The sequence below is a fragment of the Erythranthe guttata genome, chromosome 5, assembly GCF_056151865.1.
Source record: "Erythranthe guttata isolate IM_541 chromosome 5, IM_541, whole genome shotgun sequence".
In the NCBI taxonomy this organism is placed as follows: domain Eukaryota; kingdom Viridiplantae; phylum Streptophyta; class Magnoliopsida; order Lamiales; family Phrymaceae; genus Erythranthe; species Erythranthe guttata.
The window spans coordinates 11,262,477-11,278,779 of NC_142537.1; the positions used below are offsets into that span (position 1 = coordinate 11,262,477).

General features: G+C 32.4%; 1 protein-coding gene across 1 annotated transcript; it reads right to left on the minus strand.

Annotated features, from left to right (window-relative positions):
- Positions 1-4,627: 4,627 nt before the first annotated feature.
- LOC105976235 (rust resistance kinase Lr10) lies at positions 4,628-5,617 on the minus strand. The gene has a single exon (XM_013001519.2). The coding sequence runs from the start codon at positions 5,615-5,617 to the stop codon at positions 4,628-4,630; it is 990 nt and encodes a 329-aa protein (XP_012856973.2).
- Positions 5,618-16,303: the final 10,686 nt, after the last annotated feature.

Sequence of the window (16,303 nt, forward strand, 5' to 3'; positions counted from 1 at the left end):
TCTTACTAATGTGTCATTCCCCAAAATGGTTCTTGATGAGTTTTATAAACATCAATGTCCAATGTTTTGTAGTCCAGGTTTATCGCATCATTAACATGTAAATTGGTATCAAACTTACAACATCTGGTCGTCATTGCATTTAACTCCAACTGTTTCATAAAGTACCAGCGACATTTTTCTCGACATTTATGAAATATAAACAACAGCGATTAAGAAGTTGTAAGAATATCATTATATTTGAAGCAATCTGTAACTGAAAACAAAAGAGAGACGCTGCAAACCATAAATCATAGATTAGCAACAGATACGATGGCCGCCTATTACATATCATATGAAATTAATTCCAATTAAATTAATCAATAATTCCAGTTAAATTAATATAATAAGGCTATGACGTATTTAAATACGGGTGACCATAATTACCGGAAAGATGAAAGAAGTGTGCATGTGCATCTTGAATATTCCCATTGTTTGAATATTAATGCAGATACCATATATAATCAATCTACTCTAGAGGGAAAAAAAAAAGAAAAAAAAAGAAAAACTAAATTGGCTACACTAATGTGTACTAACATAACTAATCCGGATGCCCTGTTCATTACTCCTAACTTAAGTAAGAATAAAGAACACGAATAAAACAATTAAATTAAATTTTGAACCTACCAAAATTTTCAAAAGCTTTACAACACAATTAATAGAAATTTCGAGCTCTTTTAGATCAAAAAAAGAACATTTCAACAAGGAAGAAAAAAAGAACTCAATTACCAAACTTTTAAATGCCTTATAAATTGCTAGCTATAACTTTAGTCACTGCAGAATCCTAACTTGACTATGAATCCCATAGAACTTCAAATGGAACAACTTTAAGATTCCAAATGTCATGTAATAAAGTATAAAACAACAACACAAAACCCATAATATTATTTAACATAACAGAAAAAATATAATACAAAACAAAATCACAAGAGACATGTACAAGCACGATAGCATTCAACCATGCCTCTTCAATGGCGGCTTCGTTGCCGGAATTGATTTGGTTACCTTGTTTAATGTTTATGCAGTTACCACACGTGCATCATCGAATACTCACGGGAAAAATTGTCCGCAGTTTCATCTGCTATTTTTTGGATGGCTTTCATCGAATTAAATTCTATAAGAAACCAAAGAGAAAGAGGATGTTGGAAACGGATCATGGAGGGTTCCCGGCAATTTTTTCTTTTTTGACTAATGTTTCCGTCGATTTTAGCGGACCGTGTTTCTTCAATTACTAAAACCTTTCACTTTCTGGTGTTGAGAATGTTTCTCGGTTACTTGTGAATACAATGAATTTTATAAAACTATTCTCCATCCCCGACTTATGTTAATTAATGTGTGATTTTTTGTTTTTAATACAATTCAAAATTTAATTACTATATTTGATGTTTAGTGCTAAGTAATAGTTATATTGCATATTTTCTCCTAGAATCCCTTACTTGAAGAGGGTATTTTGTCACTATAAAAAAGGGAAGAAACCACTACCAAATTCCTCCTTTTATAGATAGTATAGATATACGATTTTCTTTACCAGCATATATAAAAGATGTTTTCTATTTGAGTTATACATTTTATAGACCATTCATTTTTTATTTACATTTTATTTCTAGTATTAGTATAGATATTTAGTACATAAACCATAAATGAATTTAATTCATGCGTGTGTCAATACAGTAATAGATATACATATTCGTTGGTAATTTTCCAATATCGGAATTAATTAATAACCAAACTCAACTAAATCGATGTCACTTTATGTATGTGGTTATTTTATGTGTGAATCAATATTGAATCTATATTAATAAATGCGTTAATTTATGAGTAACAAATTTAAGTGTTACATGGACATTAATCGCTCATTGCAACAAATTATATATTTTATTTATCGCTATATAGCACGGAACACGGGACTGCGGACACGGGGAAACAGAGAAACAGACACGGGGAAACTCTATTTTCCAAAAAGTTGGATAGGGGAATGTGGGGGAAACACGTAAATAATAAAATTATAGGGGTGCATTCATAATTTCCAAAAAATATTATAATGTTTAATATCATTCCACAAATTACATTCGGGGCATATAAATTTATTTTAGTATGGAATTAACATCTACAAAAATATTAAAACACTACTATAAGTGAAAAGGAGACATAATATTTAAGAATTCTTTTAAGCGTATGCAATTCGGAGTTTTTATTTAAAATGAAATTTGGATTTATTTTGTGCGGAAACATGCTTCAAATTTTTCATTATTATCAGAAACGTCCCCGAAACTTTTAAATATTTATGGAAATTAAATGCCCCCGAAACGTTTCCGACAGGTGTCATGGAGTTTCGGTTTACGAAAAGTTTCCGAAACGTGGAAACGCGTGTCGGTCGAAGTTTCCGTGCATCATAGATTGATCGTATAGACTGATTTATATTTATAGATTAACAATTGGTAGTTTTTCATTTATTTATATCTTAGGATCCGGTATTTACTCTAATTAATGTTAGGTGGTTTATGCAAAATCTTTCTGAAATAGATTATGAGTTTTTTTTCCTGCTCATAATTTGTTTTTATGTGTTTGTAAAACAAGGTTTTGTTTCAGTCTATACTATATTGATTATTACTATAATATTTTAGTCCTATTTCGAATAAAATACGATATTTTTGGAAGTTAAAACAATTCTGAATGAATGTCATATTTATTGTGAATTAATGTTTATATTACAACCCATGGATGTAGTTCTTACGATTCAAAATTAGATAGACGCAAATAAAAAAAAAAGTATGTGGACTAAGAAGTCATCATCAATGGTTAAACACCGTACTGAGTATATCTAATATATCAAGTAGACGCAACTAATTCTACAAGGTTTAATATGATAAATTCTATGCAAAGCAAGATGGATGTCATTTACAAAGACAATATGTAAATAATATTAATACTAATACATTATTTTATGATATTTGTCATTTATTACATCATATAATAATTATCACATAATTATTCAATTGGTAGGTCTTTTACAGTGGAAATATTAAGATTAGAATTAGTGTTCGTATTAGTATTATGATTAATATTAATATTAACATTAAAATTAGCATTAGTATTAATATTAGTATTAGGATTAGCACTAGGATTATGATTAAGATTACTCTTAGTATTAGCATTAGTATTAGTATTACTATTAGTATTGGTATTGATATCGGTATTGGTATTGGTATTGGTATCGGTATTGGTATTGGTACTGGTACTGGCATTGGCATAGCAATAGTACTGGTATTGGTACTGACTGGTATTGGTTCGAGTATTGGCACTGGCACTGGCTTTGGCATTGGCATTGTCATGGGTATCGACATTGACATTGGCATTGGCATTGGCATTGTCATTAATATTAGTACTAGTAGTAGTATTAGTATTAGTATTAGTATTAGAATTAGTATTAGTATCAGTATTAGTACTAGTAGTAGTATTAGTATTAGTATTAGTATTAGTATTAGTATCAGTATCAGTATTAGTACTAGTAGTAGTATTAGTATTAGTTTCAGTATTAGTACTAATAGTAGTATTAGTATTAGTATTAGTATTAGTATTAGTATTAGTATTAGTATTAGTATTAGTATCAGTATCAGTATTAGTGTGAGTATTAATATTAGAGTTAGAATCATTATCAATAGTAGTATATCAATATAATTATTAGTATCAATATGGGTATCAATTTCAGTATCAGTATTAGGATTCAGATTAGGATTACGATTAGAATTAAGAATATGATTATAATTATTATTAGTATTAGTTTTAGAATTAGGATTGCTATTAGGATTAGGATTATAATTAGTTATATTAACATTAGTATCAATTAATGATTAGTATTAGTATTAGTATTAGAATTAAAATTAGTATCTGTATTGGAATTGGTATTGGTATTGGTATTGGTAGTAGTATTTGTATTAGTATTACTATTATAGTATTAGCATTTGTATATTAGTATGAGTATCACTATTATAGCATTAACATTGGTCTATTAGTATTAGTTTTAGTATTAAGATTAATATTAGTATTTGCATATTAGTATTAGCATCAACATTAACATTATTAGCACTGAAATTAGCATTATTATATTAATATTAGCATTAACATTTAACATCCTTTTTTCATTCATATAGGTATTCATAGAGGTATTTGTTTATATCCTCGAGCTGTTTTTGTTCTTTGATTCTTTTACATTAATAATCTTAGAATTGATCCTGTGCATCGCACAGTTGGAATATTAGTATTAATAATAAATTTTATTTTTTAAATTAAAGTAAACACAGAAGTACATAGTGAAATAAAAGCCCATTTTTTTTAGAGGAATAACCCTATATTTGGCTACTCTGTATTTTGAGTGAAGATATTAGCATATTGAATTGTTGGAAGATCAATTCATACATATTCACGTCGATCCTTAAAAAAAATTAGGAGAAAAGGAAATCATTACTTTATAATAAAATAACATTAAATAAAATGTTTGGCGAATAATTCAAAAGTATTATTGATCCCGTTAATCTTAGCAAATGTCAATTTATTGCACGACATACTAATTTACAATTCTTACTTACCACTCTCATTGATCAGTTAAAGAATCATTACACAACAAGGCCATGGAACCAGTTGACTGTGTCTCCCAGTTTTGATCGTTGAAGTATTCAATATCAGGTGATTGGGAAGGCTGATGAGGAATTTGCAAATTTCCGATTTCCCCTTGGAGCATTTTTAAAACCTCACTCATTGATGGACGATCACTTGGCCTCATTTGTATGCACCACAATCCAACTATTGTCATCTTTCTTCTCATTTTCCTTGCATTGTCGTCCTCGTCGTCATCATCATAGTCATTATTTTCGGCATTTCCAATTTCGATGTCGTTGCCTTCATTCAAGTGATCATAAATCCAATATGGGAAATATTGGCTCGATTTGTTGTCATTACTAGGCCCCGTACCTCTGTTTAGGCCCAACATTTCCATCAACAGCATTCCAAAGCTATAAACATCGGCCCTGCAAGACACACTGCCAATGCTTCTATTCATCAGTTCAGGAGCCACATACCCTATCGTTCCCCTAACTGCTGTGAGAGTCACCGTGTTATTCTCCGTTGAATAAGACTTTGCGAGTCCAAAATCGGAGATTTTGGGTGTGAAATTATCATCTAGAAGTATGTTGTGAGGCTTTATGTCGAAATGTAGGATTTGGATGTTACATCCTATGTGCAAATATTCAATTCCACGAGCAACTCCAACTGCAATCTCAAACTTCCTCACCAAGCTAAGCGAATTACTCGTCTCTTTACTAAATAAGTACTTCTCGAGGGAGCCGTTAGGCATGAAGTCATAGACAAGGGCACGTTTGGATCTTTCTGCACAGTAGCCGACAAGTTTTACCACATTGATATGATGGATCATTCCAATGGTTGCAACTTCATTTATGAAATCTTGCCCATTTGCTCTAGGCTTGTTGAGTACTTTGACGGCCACATCATGACCGCTGCGGAGTTTTCCTTTGTAAACTGAACCATAACCCCCTTCGCCTAGTTTTTCACGAAAACCTCTTGTCATTTTTCTTACGTCTGAGTAAGAGTATCGAATTGTTGTGAGATTTTTGTTACTTTGCAGGAATCTTTCTATTGGGCCAAACATTGACAAATGCCTTGTTCGAAATTTAATGATCAAAAGAACACATAAGCAAGGAAATCCAATTAAGATCCTTAGCGCTAGGTAGGCCGGAAGTATCCCTATAAGAAAAACTTAAAGATAACAGGGCAGTTCAATCAGTTCAATTAAAATAATAACGTATAAAAGTTGACAAAACAAATTGAAATAAGATTGTCAGAAGTGATTCCGTCACATTTATTTTATAATTTTTTTTGGTGTTATTATGTGAAATAAATATAAATATACATTAAGTTAGTGAATAAATAACCTCACATAAAGTTAACTTGTGCTGTTATTCATATTATCTTTTAGATATTCAATATTTAAAAAATACATTAAAACATGACCAAGTAAATACTATGAACATAACAGTTGAAATTTAGATTCTGAGCAAAAGTTGAATCATTTTTGAGAAAAAGAAAAAATAAGCAGAAAACGGTTTTCTGAAGAAGATTTTTAGTGTTGGCACCAAACTTCGGTTAATAAATATTAGAAGAAATCTGTGGCTTTATTATAAAGACTGTCATCGACCTTATTCCATGTCATTGATAAGAAAACTATTTAATTCATATGTCCTATAGATTTTACTGTATAAGACTTTATTTATTTTCTTATTATTTATTACATAATAGAAAAGATTGTAAAATGATTTATCCTTATTTAATTATCTTATAGAGATCATACATGATTGTATTCCTTATAACTAATTTTTGTAAGTTCAAGCTAGGCTTATGGAGCACAAATTTGTCTATATATATACAAATTTCCTATAATCCAAACGAAGAACCTTAGAGCTTTTATCAAAAAGTACATCTTAAGTTGAAGGTTTTGAAGGGTGAAGCAGAGAAGCTTCATCAGCAGCATTACTTCATGACTACGTTGCCCACACATACATAAATTAAGCCCATCTACACCACCACCCATACCACGGCATCCGTCAGGTTCTCCTTATCCTATAGCACACTATGAAAATTGCGACAATTTTTTTTGTATGACATAGATATATTCTTGCATCCTTGACGACATAGAAGAAACATGTGGACTATTCTAAGGTCTTGAAAGATATTCGTTAGAAGGATAATGCATCGTGAAGTTGATGCATTCGAGGCTAATGACACTTGGGAGGTGGCAGATTTGTCATCAGGAAACAAAGCTCTTAAGAGCAAATGGGTATACACTATAAACTATAGGGTAAATTACACCCACACCCCGAGGTATGCCTAAAATAACTTTAAGGTCCATGTGGTATCGATAATTACACTGACCCCCCTGAAACGTAGTTAGAAACTCTAACGGGATAATGCATTGGATACATTATTCCTATAGGGTTCTAATGGACTATTACTTTTATCTAGTGGTGCAGATAACATAGAGTTATGGGGATTTATGGGGTGACATGGCTCCCCTAATATTTCTTAGATCACCCATAACTCTTTGTTGTCTCCACCACTTCCTGAAACTAATAGTTCGTTAGAACTCTATCGTAATAACGTATCCAAAGCATTATCCCATTAGAGTTTATAACTATGTTTCAAGGGGGTGAGTGTAATTATCGATACCACATGGACCTTAAAGTTATTTAAGCATACCTCAGGAGTGTGGGTGTAATTTACCGTAAAATATAATTCAGACGGTAATATTGAGGGGTTGAAGGCTCGGTTGGTTATTCTTGGGTACCATCAAACTGAAGGAATTGGTTATACATAAACTTTTGCTCATGTAGCTAAATTGGTTACCGTACGGGTGTTCCTTGTAATTGTTGCAGCAAAGAATTGAAAAAGTGTCGGGATAGTAGACCAAAAGTCTTATTTTAGCTACATAATTTTATTAATAATTTAATAAAATAGTATATTATCATTTTATGAGAATCTGTATTACGTCATTCAATGCATTTAACTAATTGCAGGAGTATATTAGTCTAATAGTATTCTAGGGGCTCGCTAGGTTACCGCTATAATGTTCTACTGAGTAAATAGTAGGGGCTAGCAACACGTTCAGTTGACAAGATTCATACTTCTTCAAACCTGCTAGTAAAATCAAAATCCGCTATTAAATGCTATTATTTCATTAAATTAGTAGCACCCCTCCCACTGAGATTAATTTAATAGGGGTTGATGGACAAGTAAAAGTGTATTTTAACCTTCAAATTGCTAATTTTATTAAATAATTTTTCTATAGACAAATCATATATAAAGTGAACGTCTTACTAACTAAATAATTAATTAGTTAGTAGAGAATTAATTCAATCTCATATAACCCAAAGCAATCCGATATAGGTCACCTAACAAGCCCTAAATAGTGTGTTGATTTGGATGTAGTACACATAAGATTACTTTGATAGTTCGTTTTAAATATAAAGTTAATACGTCAAAATGGAGTTATAACACAATACTTACGTGATATGTCTTTATTACTGTAACCAGAGAATGACTTTGGTAGTTGTTGTTTTGGCTTTTTGTACTAGCACAATCATCATTTGTTGAACCGGATAACGTGAAATAATTGTTTCATCATTTTTTCAACCGAAACTGTTTTATTTCTAGTCGACAGTAAATTACGTACTCAACTAATCCCTAATCAACCAATGTACACATTTATTGATGATATATATTTTGATGTCACAATGGATGATATTTCTATATTGAGTCAAGTGATCCCCGTTGTGTTCGGTATTGACATTATGAATTTATGGGTGAAAATTAATTATCGGAACAAATCCACATCTCTGAAATATGGGACTGCTAAATAATCCTTGAGTAGTTTATGAGTTTTGCTTATACCAAGTCCTGGCTAGGTGGATTTTGTATCCGTCATAATCAAATAATTTAAGCGAGTACGACTCACGAAAAGAAATCTTAATTTATTAACCACTGAATGAATTATTTGGTGGTTATAGAATATTTTAATGCGGGAGAATCTAATTACTGATTAACCGGAGTTTTTTTGGCCAAAATTATTTATTAATAATTACTAAATACTTGGTAGAGAAGGAACTGCTTTCTTAGTTCTTTCCATGTACAATTCTTTCTAGATTCCTATATAGATTCCTGTATAAACAAGATTTATTTGGGAATAATTAAGCGAGTAAGACTCACGAAAAGAAATCTTAATTTATTAACCACTGAATGAATTATTTGGTGGTTATAAAATATTTTAATGTGGGATAATCTAATTACTGATTAACCGGAGCTTTTTTGGCCAAAATTATTTATTAATAATTGCTAAATACTTGGTAGAGAAGGAACTGTTTTCTTAGTTCTTTCCATGTACAACTCTTTCTAGATTCCTATATAAACAAGATTTGTTTGGACATATAATTAAGCGGGTAGAACTGATGAAAATAAATCTTAATTTATTAACAACTCAATGAGTTATTTGGTGATTATCGGATATTTTAATGCGGGAGAATCTAAGTATTGATTAATCGGAGTGGTAGGTGTTTCGTGGGGACTCGCCTATTTCTTGGAAAATGAAAAGGCAAGACACAATTTCTCAATCTTCAGCTTTTATTATGTCTTGGAGTGTCTCGTACTCGACCTATGTCTCTTCATTCTGACATTCAAGCAGTTGTATACACATTTCAAAATGTAGTATCTAGTGAACGGAAAAAACACATTGAAGTATATTGTCATTTTGTTCGTGATGATATCATCACCAACAATATGCATCCCACATTTGTCCCGTCACAAGCACAACTAGCTGACATTTTCACAAATGTATTGGCCAAAGGACAATACGATTTCACCAAACTTAACTTTTTACTTTGTTAGTTGTCATTTTGTTAGAAAAATATGGTTGCCCCAATTTGTTATTTTTCCTCTACTCTTTAGTTTTCTTTACTCATATTTCTTTCTTTCTCGATCCTTGAAAATTGATGCAATCCAATGTTGCAGCTAGGACGAAGTCCACTCTTAGATAAGGGTAAATTTGAACTTATTTTCTATTGAATTATTTTTCAAAATATGTACCCAATTATTTTATTTAGCCCACCCAACTTATATTAAATAGTCGACTCAATCAAAGGATAAATTAATAATCTAATACGTTGCACAATTGTCTTTATGTGTTTTTTTTTCTACTTCATATTCTCAGCACTGGTACTATTGTATCCCTTTGTCATTCCAAAAATTGCCCAACAACCATCGAACCCATCCCAAGAGTTTGATTTATATTTTCTTATTTGATGTCTATATAATCACTTGGTTTTCACTGTTCGTGGGTGCGTTCATATATGAGTGTTAGGCTCGGATTGGTTCATGGATTTCAAAATAGTGAAAATGAAAATGTAAAGGAAAAGGAAATCAAGGACTTTTAAAATCCCAGTTGTGTTTGGTTCCTAAGTAAAATTGTGACGAAAATGATTTTATGGAAAATTATTTTCCTTACATTTGTTTGGTTTCTAGGAAAAAAAGTGAAAATAAAATAAATTATTAAATGGAATAATTTTATTTTTTATCAAAATGTAAAAAATAAAGAAAAAGAATACTGTAATGTTAAAAAAAACTTTGAATATGAATCTAATTTAATAATTTATTTTTATGATGTGTGTGAGTGAGAAGAGGAAGAGGAGAGAGGAAAGGAAAAGAGGAGAGAGACGAGAGAGAAGGGATATAAAGGAGAGAGAGGAGAGAGAGAGAGAGAGAGAGAGAGAGAGAGAGAGAGAGAGAGAGAGAAGCACGCTAAGAGAGAGGAGAGAGAAGAGATAGAGAGGAGAGAGAGAGAAGCACGCTAAGAGAGAGAGAGAGAGGGGAGAGAAAAGAAGAAAAAAGGGAGAGAGAAAGAGAAGAGAAAAGAGAGAAGAATAAAATTACATGGCATTTTCCTCACTTTTTTTGAGGAAAATGCATTTTCTTAATTATAGTGTAATTTTTTTCTCACTTTTTCTCAATAATTACATTACCTAGAACTTTACCTTGCAACCAAACATGGAAATCAATTTACCTAATAATTTCACCTTTTTACTCATCGTTTTCCTTAAACCAATCAGAGCCTTAATGTGTGCTTTTTGGTGAATGTTGTGATTTATTATTTTTGTGGAGTTGTATTAAGTTATATTATATAAAAGTCCAATTTCTAAATTTTCTCTCAAAATAAAACCTGACTTTCTAAGAGTTTTTATTTTGTTCTACAATTGGTGAATTTCATCTGATTTAGTCTCATCGTTAGCATGTATACAACTCACTACTTACACACTACTATATCTATATATATGTTAATGTATAGATCTATTCTATTAGAATACCTAGTAAACTTAACCAAGTGTAGGGTATTTCTAAGTGAGCTCCCAAGATGAGACTTATCTTTCTAGGTGCGCTTCCAAAATCACTACTAACTTAACAAAAGAACATTTGTAATAGAAACTAACTTAGCAAGTAAATTCTCTTACGTTGTTGCCCCTTTATTCATTTTACATATTAAATACAAAAAATATGAATGTACGTATATTGGAGGACTTATAGGTAAATTGACCTTGGGAACATTTTCATTAATTTGAGCTTATAGTCAGTGTATCCAAAACGTATTGGTGGTGCAAGTTTTGCATGCCCAAAACTTTCTTCCCAAACACGTGTTCTTTGTTGCCACAAAGCTTGACTCCCGACATCTGCAACACCTAGTTGAGCTAGTGGAACCTCTCCAATGCTCAAATTATGGTGGAAGGTGATTTGAGAGAAAGTAGTAGTAAAGATAATGTCACATAACCCTAGATAATAAACTTTGATATCATATATATATATATATATATGCCACTTGTGAACTCATCATTTATTGCCTTGATAAGGCCACCTACTTCGTCTTATCTTCATCAATGATGAACTTGCTATAATATAATATTGGGGACTTTGGCCCAACAACCTTTCATCGATCGATACTTTAATCTACTTTCACTGAATCAATGTCTATCTATTTTGGACCATTATATCGTAGCCGTACATCTGGTTTGAGATTGTCTATCCCTAAGTGCGACCTTTCATTTTCCCGCCAAAAAACGTCTATATAAACCCTATTTCTTCTCAATTTCTCACTTTCTACCATTTCTCTTTCTAATGCTCATACTTTTCGTTGGTTGTTCCAATATCGCTCTGCAATTTTTTCACCACCGATCTACTACTGCCTTTCCTATGTCTCTCTTCCATTGTTTCCCCATTGCTCCTCCATCATTTATCCATTGCCCCACTGCATCTTTCTCTCGACCACCTCTATAGGTACCCCATTGATCTTTTATTTTTCTCGTTTACCTTTTCAATCCGAAATTCTCGTTTAATATTTTGACGTTCTATGATTATATTCTCTTCTCCACACAATCATAGATTATCGTCAATCAAGATTCAAGGTATCGAAGGTTCTTGAATTATCAAGAATTCATGAATGTGAAAGTATACATGAATTTGTCTCTTGGTTTTATTCATATATATACATGGTTGGGGGAAGAATATTATTAATTATATATTCATGTATTATGCTAGGTACAAAGTTTTGTAAATAGTCTATGTAATTTTTCATTTGTAGTGTGTCAAAAAGAAGAAGAAAAAGTCTAGAGAGAAAAGAAGAGTTCTTGAGTGAGTCTTGTTATCCTGTTTGTTGAGTGAGTAATATACTAAAGTGTGTTTTTATCTCTTCTACTACTCCTCCTCTCTAAATTGATTTATTCTGATGCATGTTTATACACTTTGTTTTGTTAAATCAATCAAACAAAGTGGCATCAGAGTCACGTTTTAGAGAAAGAACAGTGGCAACCACGAGTGGAGCTTTTACATTTAAAAATCTTGCTAGAGAGAACTATGATCGATAGAGCATACAAGTACAAAAGTTTCCTTGGTGGACAAGACTTTAGGGAAGCAATTGAAGAAAAAATATGTTGAACCGGGGAATATGGCTTCATTAAGGCAAGTCCAAAAGAAGGCAATCAAAGAGTTCCATATGAAAGATAAAAGAGCCCTACCCATCATCCAACTCGATGTAGTTCTCAAGATACTGCAGGGAACCAAGAATAGGATATTCTTACTGATGCTTTCAAAGGCATTGATAAGGTAAACCCACTCCAATCATTTTGTGGAGAATTTGAGTCTTTGAAAATGAAAGGCTCAGAAGAAGTTTCGGATTATGTCTTAAGGGTAGTCTTGGTCGTTAACTAGCTTGAGAGAAATGGTGAAAAAATGGAAGAGAAAAAAAGTGGTTGAAAAAATACTTGATCCCTTGAGCCGAGGTTCGATTACATCGTCGTGGAAATTAAAGAGTCCAACGACGTTAAGAGTCTTAAATTGAATGAGATATTGGGAAAATTAGAGTCCATGAGGAGAAGATCAAAAGACGAAACAAAGGGCCCGAAGTAGAACAAGCCTTTCAAGCAAAGACAAACCATTTCGACTAACCAAAATATGATGGTGCTCGATTTTAAGGCAGAGGTAGAGGCCGTGGTGGAGTTTGCGTTTTGTGATGCGAATGGTATTCGTAGACCCCTTACCGTGGCTTACTTACCCCAGCAAAAAAGTGTCGTCTATAGGAAGAATCGATCCATTAACATGGTTCGATGCATGTTACAGTCCAAACAAATAATAAGGAGTTTGGGATGAATTCATTGATTATGGTGTTTATCTATTAAACCGGAGTTTCATGAGGAGTGTTTTTTACCAAACAGTACAAGAGGCTTGGAATGAATTCAAGCCTAGCATAGCACATTTGAGAGTTTTTGGAAATATTACCCATATCCATGTTCCGTACCAACCACGGAGGAAGCTTGATGACAAAATCCAAAAGTATATCTTTGTTGGGTAAGACAAAACATCAAAAGGATACAAGTTATATGATCCTGTTGAGGAAAAGATAAGAATAAGTCGAGACGTTGTGTCCGATATTAAGAGTTCGTGGTATTGGAATGCTCAAGAAAAAGAGCATTACACATTCTATCCATCAGAGGCAACAATGAAGGAATTTGAAGATGAGCCCCTAGATGACGTAACTCCACCGTCATCACCTGCATCTTCATTCGAAGGTGAAAGTTCGAGTAGCGAATGACCTCGAAAGACAAGGTCACTACACAATATTTATGAACGACTCAATCAGTTTCCTAACTTATTTTTTTTAATTGTTGCATACAGATCTATCAATTTTGAGGAGACATCAAAACATTATAAGTGGAGAAAAGGCCATGAACGAAGATATTGAGGCCATCAAGAACTATGATACTTGGGAACTTAGTTCCTTACAGTCGGGGAATAAACCAATCGGAGTTACATGGGTTTATAAGGTGAAAAAGAATTCCAAAATCAAGGTGAAACGATGCAAGGCTAGGCTTGTTCTCAAAGGATGCAAGCAAAAGAAGTGGAACATATATCAAATGGATATGAAATCAAAATTTCTAAATGGAGTGCTTTAGGAAAAGGTCTACATTGACCAACCAGAAGCTAAGGTTACTTGGTTCTTTGTCAACAGAATAATGTGTTGAAATTAAAGAAAGCACTTTATCGTTTGAAACAAGTACCAAGGGTATGGAATAGCCATATTAATCAATATTTTTTTGAAAAAGAGATTAAAAAAATGTTCACATGAGCATGCGATGTATATGAAGGTCGATAAAGGTGATATGTTAATTGTCTGTTTGTATGTTGATGATTTGATATTTACAGGAGAACAATATGAAGTTATTTGATGAGTTTAAAAATGAGATATCCAATTAGTTCGAGATGACAACCATTGGGTTGATGTTTCACTTTCTTGGTATTAAAGTGAACCAACGAGATGATGGCACCTTCATCGCCTAAGAAGGATGTGTGAAGATGTGGTTAAAAAGTTCAAAGGGAGAATTGCAAGGAAATTAGTACTCCAATTGACATTGGAGACAAATTGTCGAAGCACCTTGAAGGAGAGTCCATCGATTAAACCTTGGCTAGAAATTTAAGGTATCTTACGTGCACAAGTCCAGATATTCTATTATAGTTGGTCTTGTTAGCCATACATGGAGGACCAAAAAGAGTATCACTTCAAAGTAGCAAAGAGGTTACTCCGCTATATTAAAGGAATTACCAATTTGTGTATGTTCTACCCAGCAACGAACATTATGAAGCTAGCCGAATATAACAACGTCGATTGGGCTGGAGATCCTGATGAGCGAAACAGTACAAGTGATTTTATATTCTACTTTGGAGTAGCAGCGTTCAGTTGAGTATGTGGTAATGACATCGAGTGAATGTCATGCAATATGGCTAAATATCTTATAAAATGAGCTTAGTTTTGATTAAGAAGGTTCGACACAAGTTTTTGTCGAAAAAAAGTCAACAATTGCACTAGCCAAAAAATCACTGTTTCGTGATAGAAACAAAGACATTGATACTCGGTATAATTTCATTGAAGAGTGCACTGCAAAGATGGAAGTTAAAGTGAAGTTCGTGAAGTCCAAAGATTCAATTGTTGACATCTTCACGAAACCCCTGAAGAGATAATTATTTGAGAAGTTGCGGAGTCAACTTGCAATGCGAGAATCAATCTTAGGGGGCGGGGCGTGTTGGAAATTAAACTAGATTCATTAATCAAGGTTTAATGTATTGAAGATTCATGAATGTGGAAGTATACATAAATGTGTCTCTTCGTTTGATACACGTACTTGGTTAGGGGAGAACATTATTGATTACATGTTCATGTATTATGGTAGATACATATTAGGAACGTCCTATAAATAGTCTTTGTAGTTTTTCATTTGTATTATATGAAAAAAAAAACAAGAACAAAAAAGTGTAGAGAGAAAAATAGAGTTTTTGAGTGAGTCTTGTTATTGTGTTGATTGAGTGAGTAATACACTAACGATTGTTTTTATTGAAAGCGTAAGACCCCATCTAAATGGCTCACAATCTGCTCATATTTTTCTATGATTGTCCTTGAAGATTGTCGAATAACCATCTCAACCAAAAGCTTAACCTATTAGTGAAATGTATCATTTAATATTAATATCTCCAATACGTCCCCTCAGGTGTATGCGAATTACATTTGAAGCATTGCAATTAATTTTTTTGAAATGGGTGGCAGTGGAATTTGAACTCAGGACCTTTCATTTGGCCTTTGGGATTTAATACCATATTTAATGACCATCTCAACCAAAAGGTAAAACGTCTATTAGTGAAATTTGTATCATTTAGTTATATTATATCTCCAATAAAGATGTTCTTATAGGTGTATCACGTTGGAACATATCCAACACAAGATGCATATATGATGACTTAATTAAATGGATATCACAACAAAGTTGGAGAATTCTTACCAAAAATGAAATACAAGGCGGGAAGAAGCACTTACCTGCATCTTTAAGAAAAATAAGAGTTTAATATTCTAAGAAATTTGTAATATAATTTTTATATTACTACTTTAAAGAGAAAACAAAATTTGTTCGATTATTTGCATTTAAGCTGAAAATAACTTTTAATCTTACCAATTGAGTTGTTTTGAACACAGGTAGTTCTTTGCTCTATAAACTTACAATCTTGACAGTATGAACCACAGCGCAAAATCAACACTGAAAGTTCAAACCCATATACCAGGCAGCTATGGACTTGTGAGAGATTAGACAAAACCAATCCTTCATTTTTATATGTTAGATTTAAT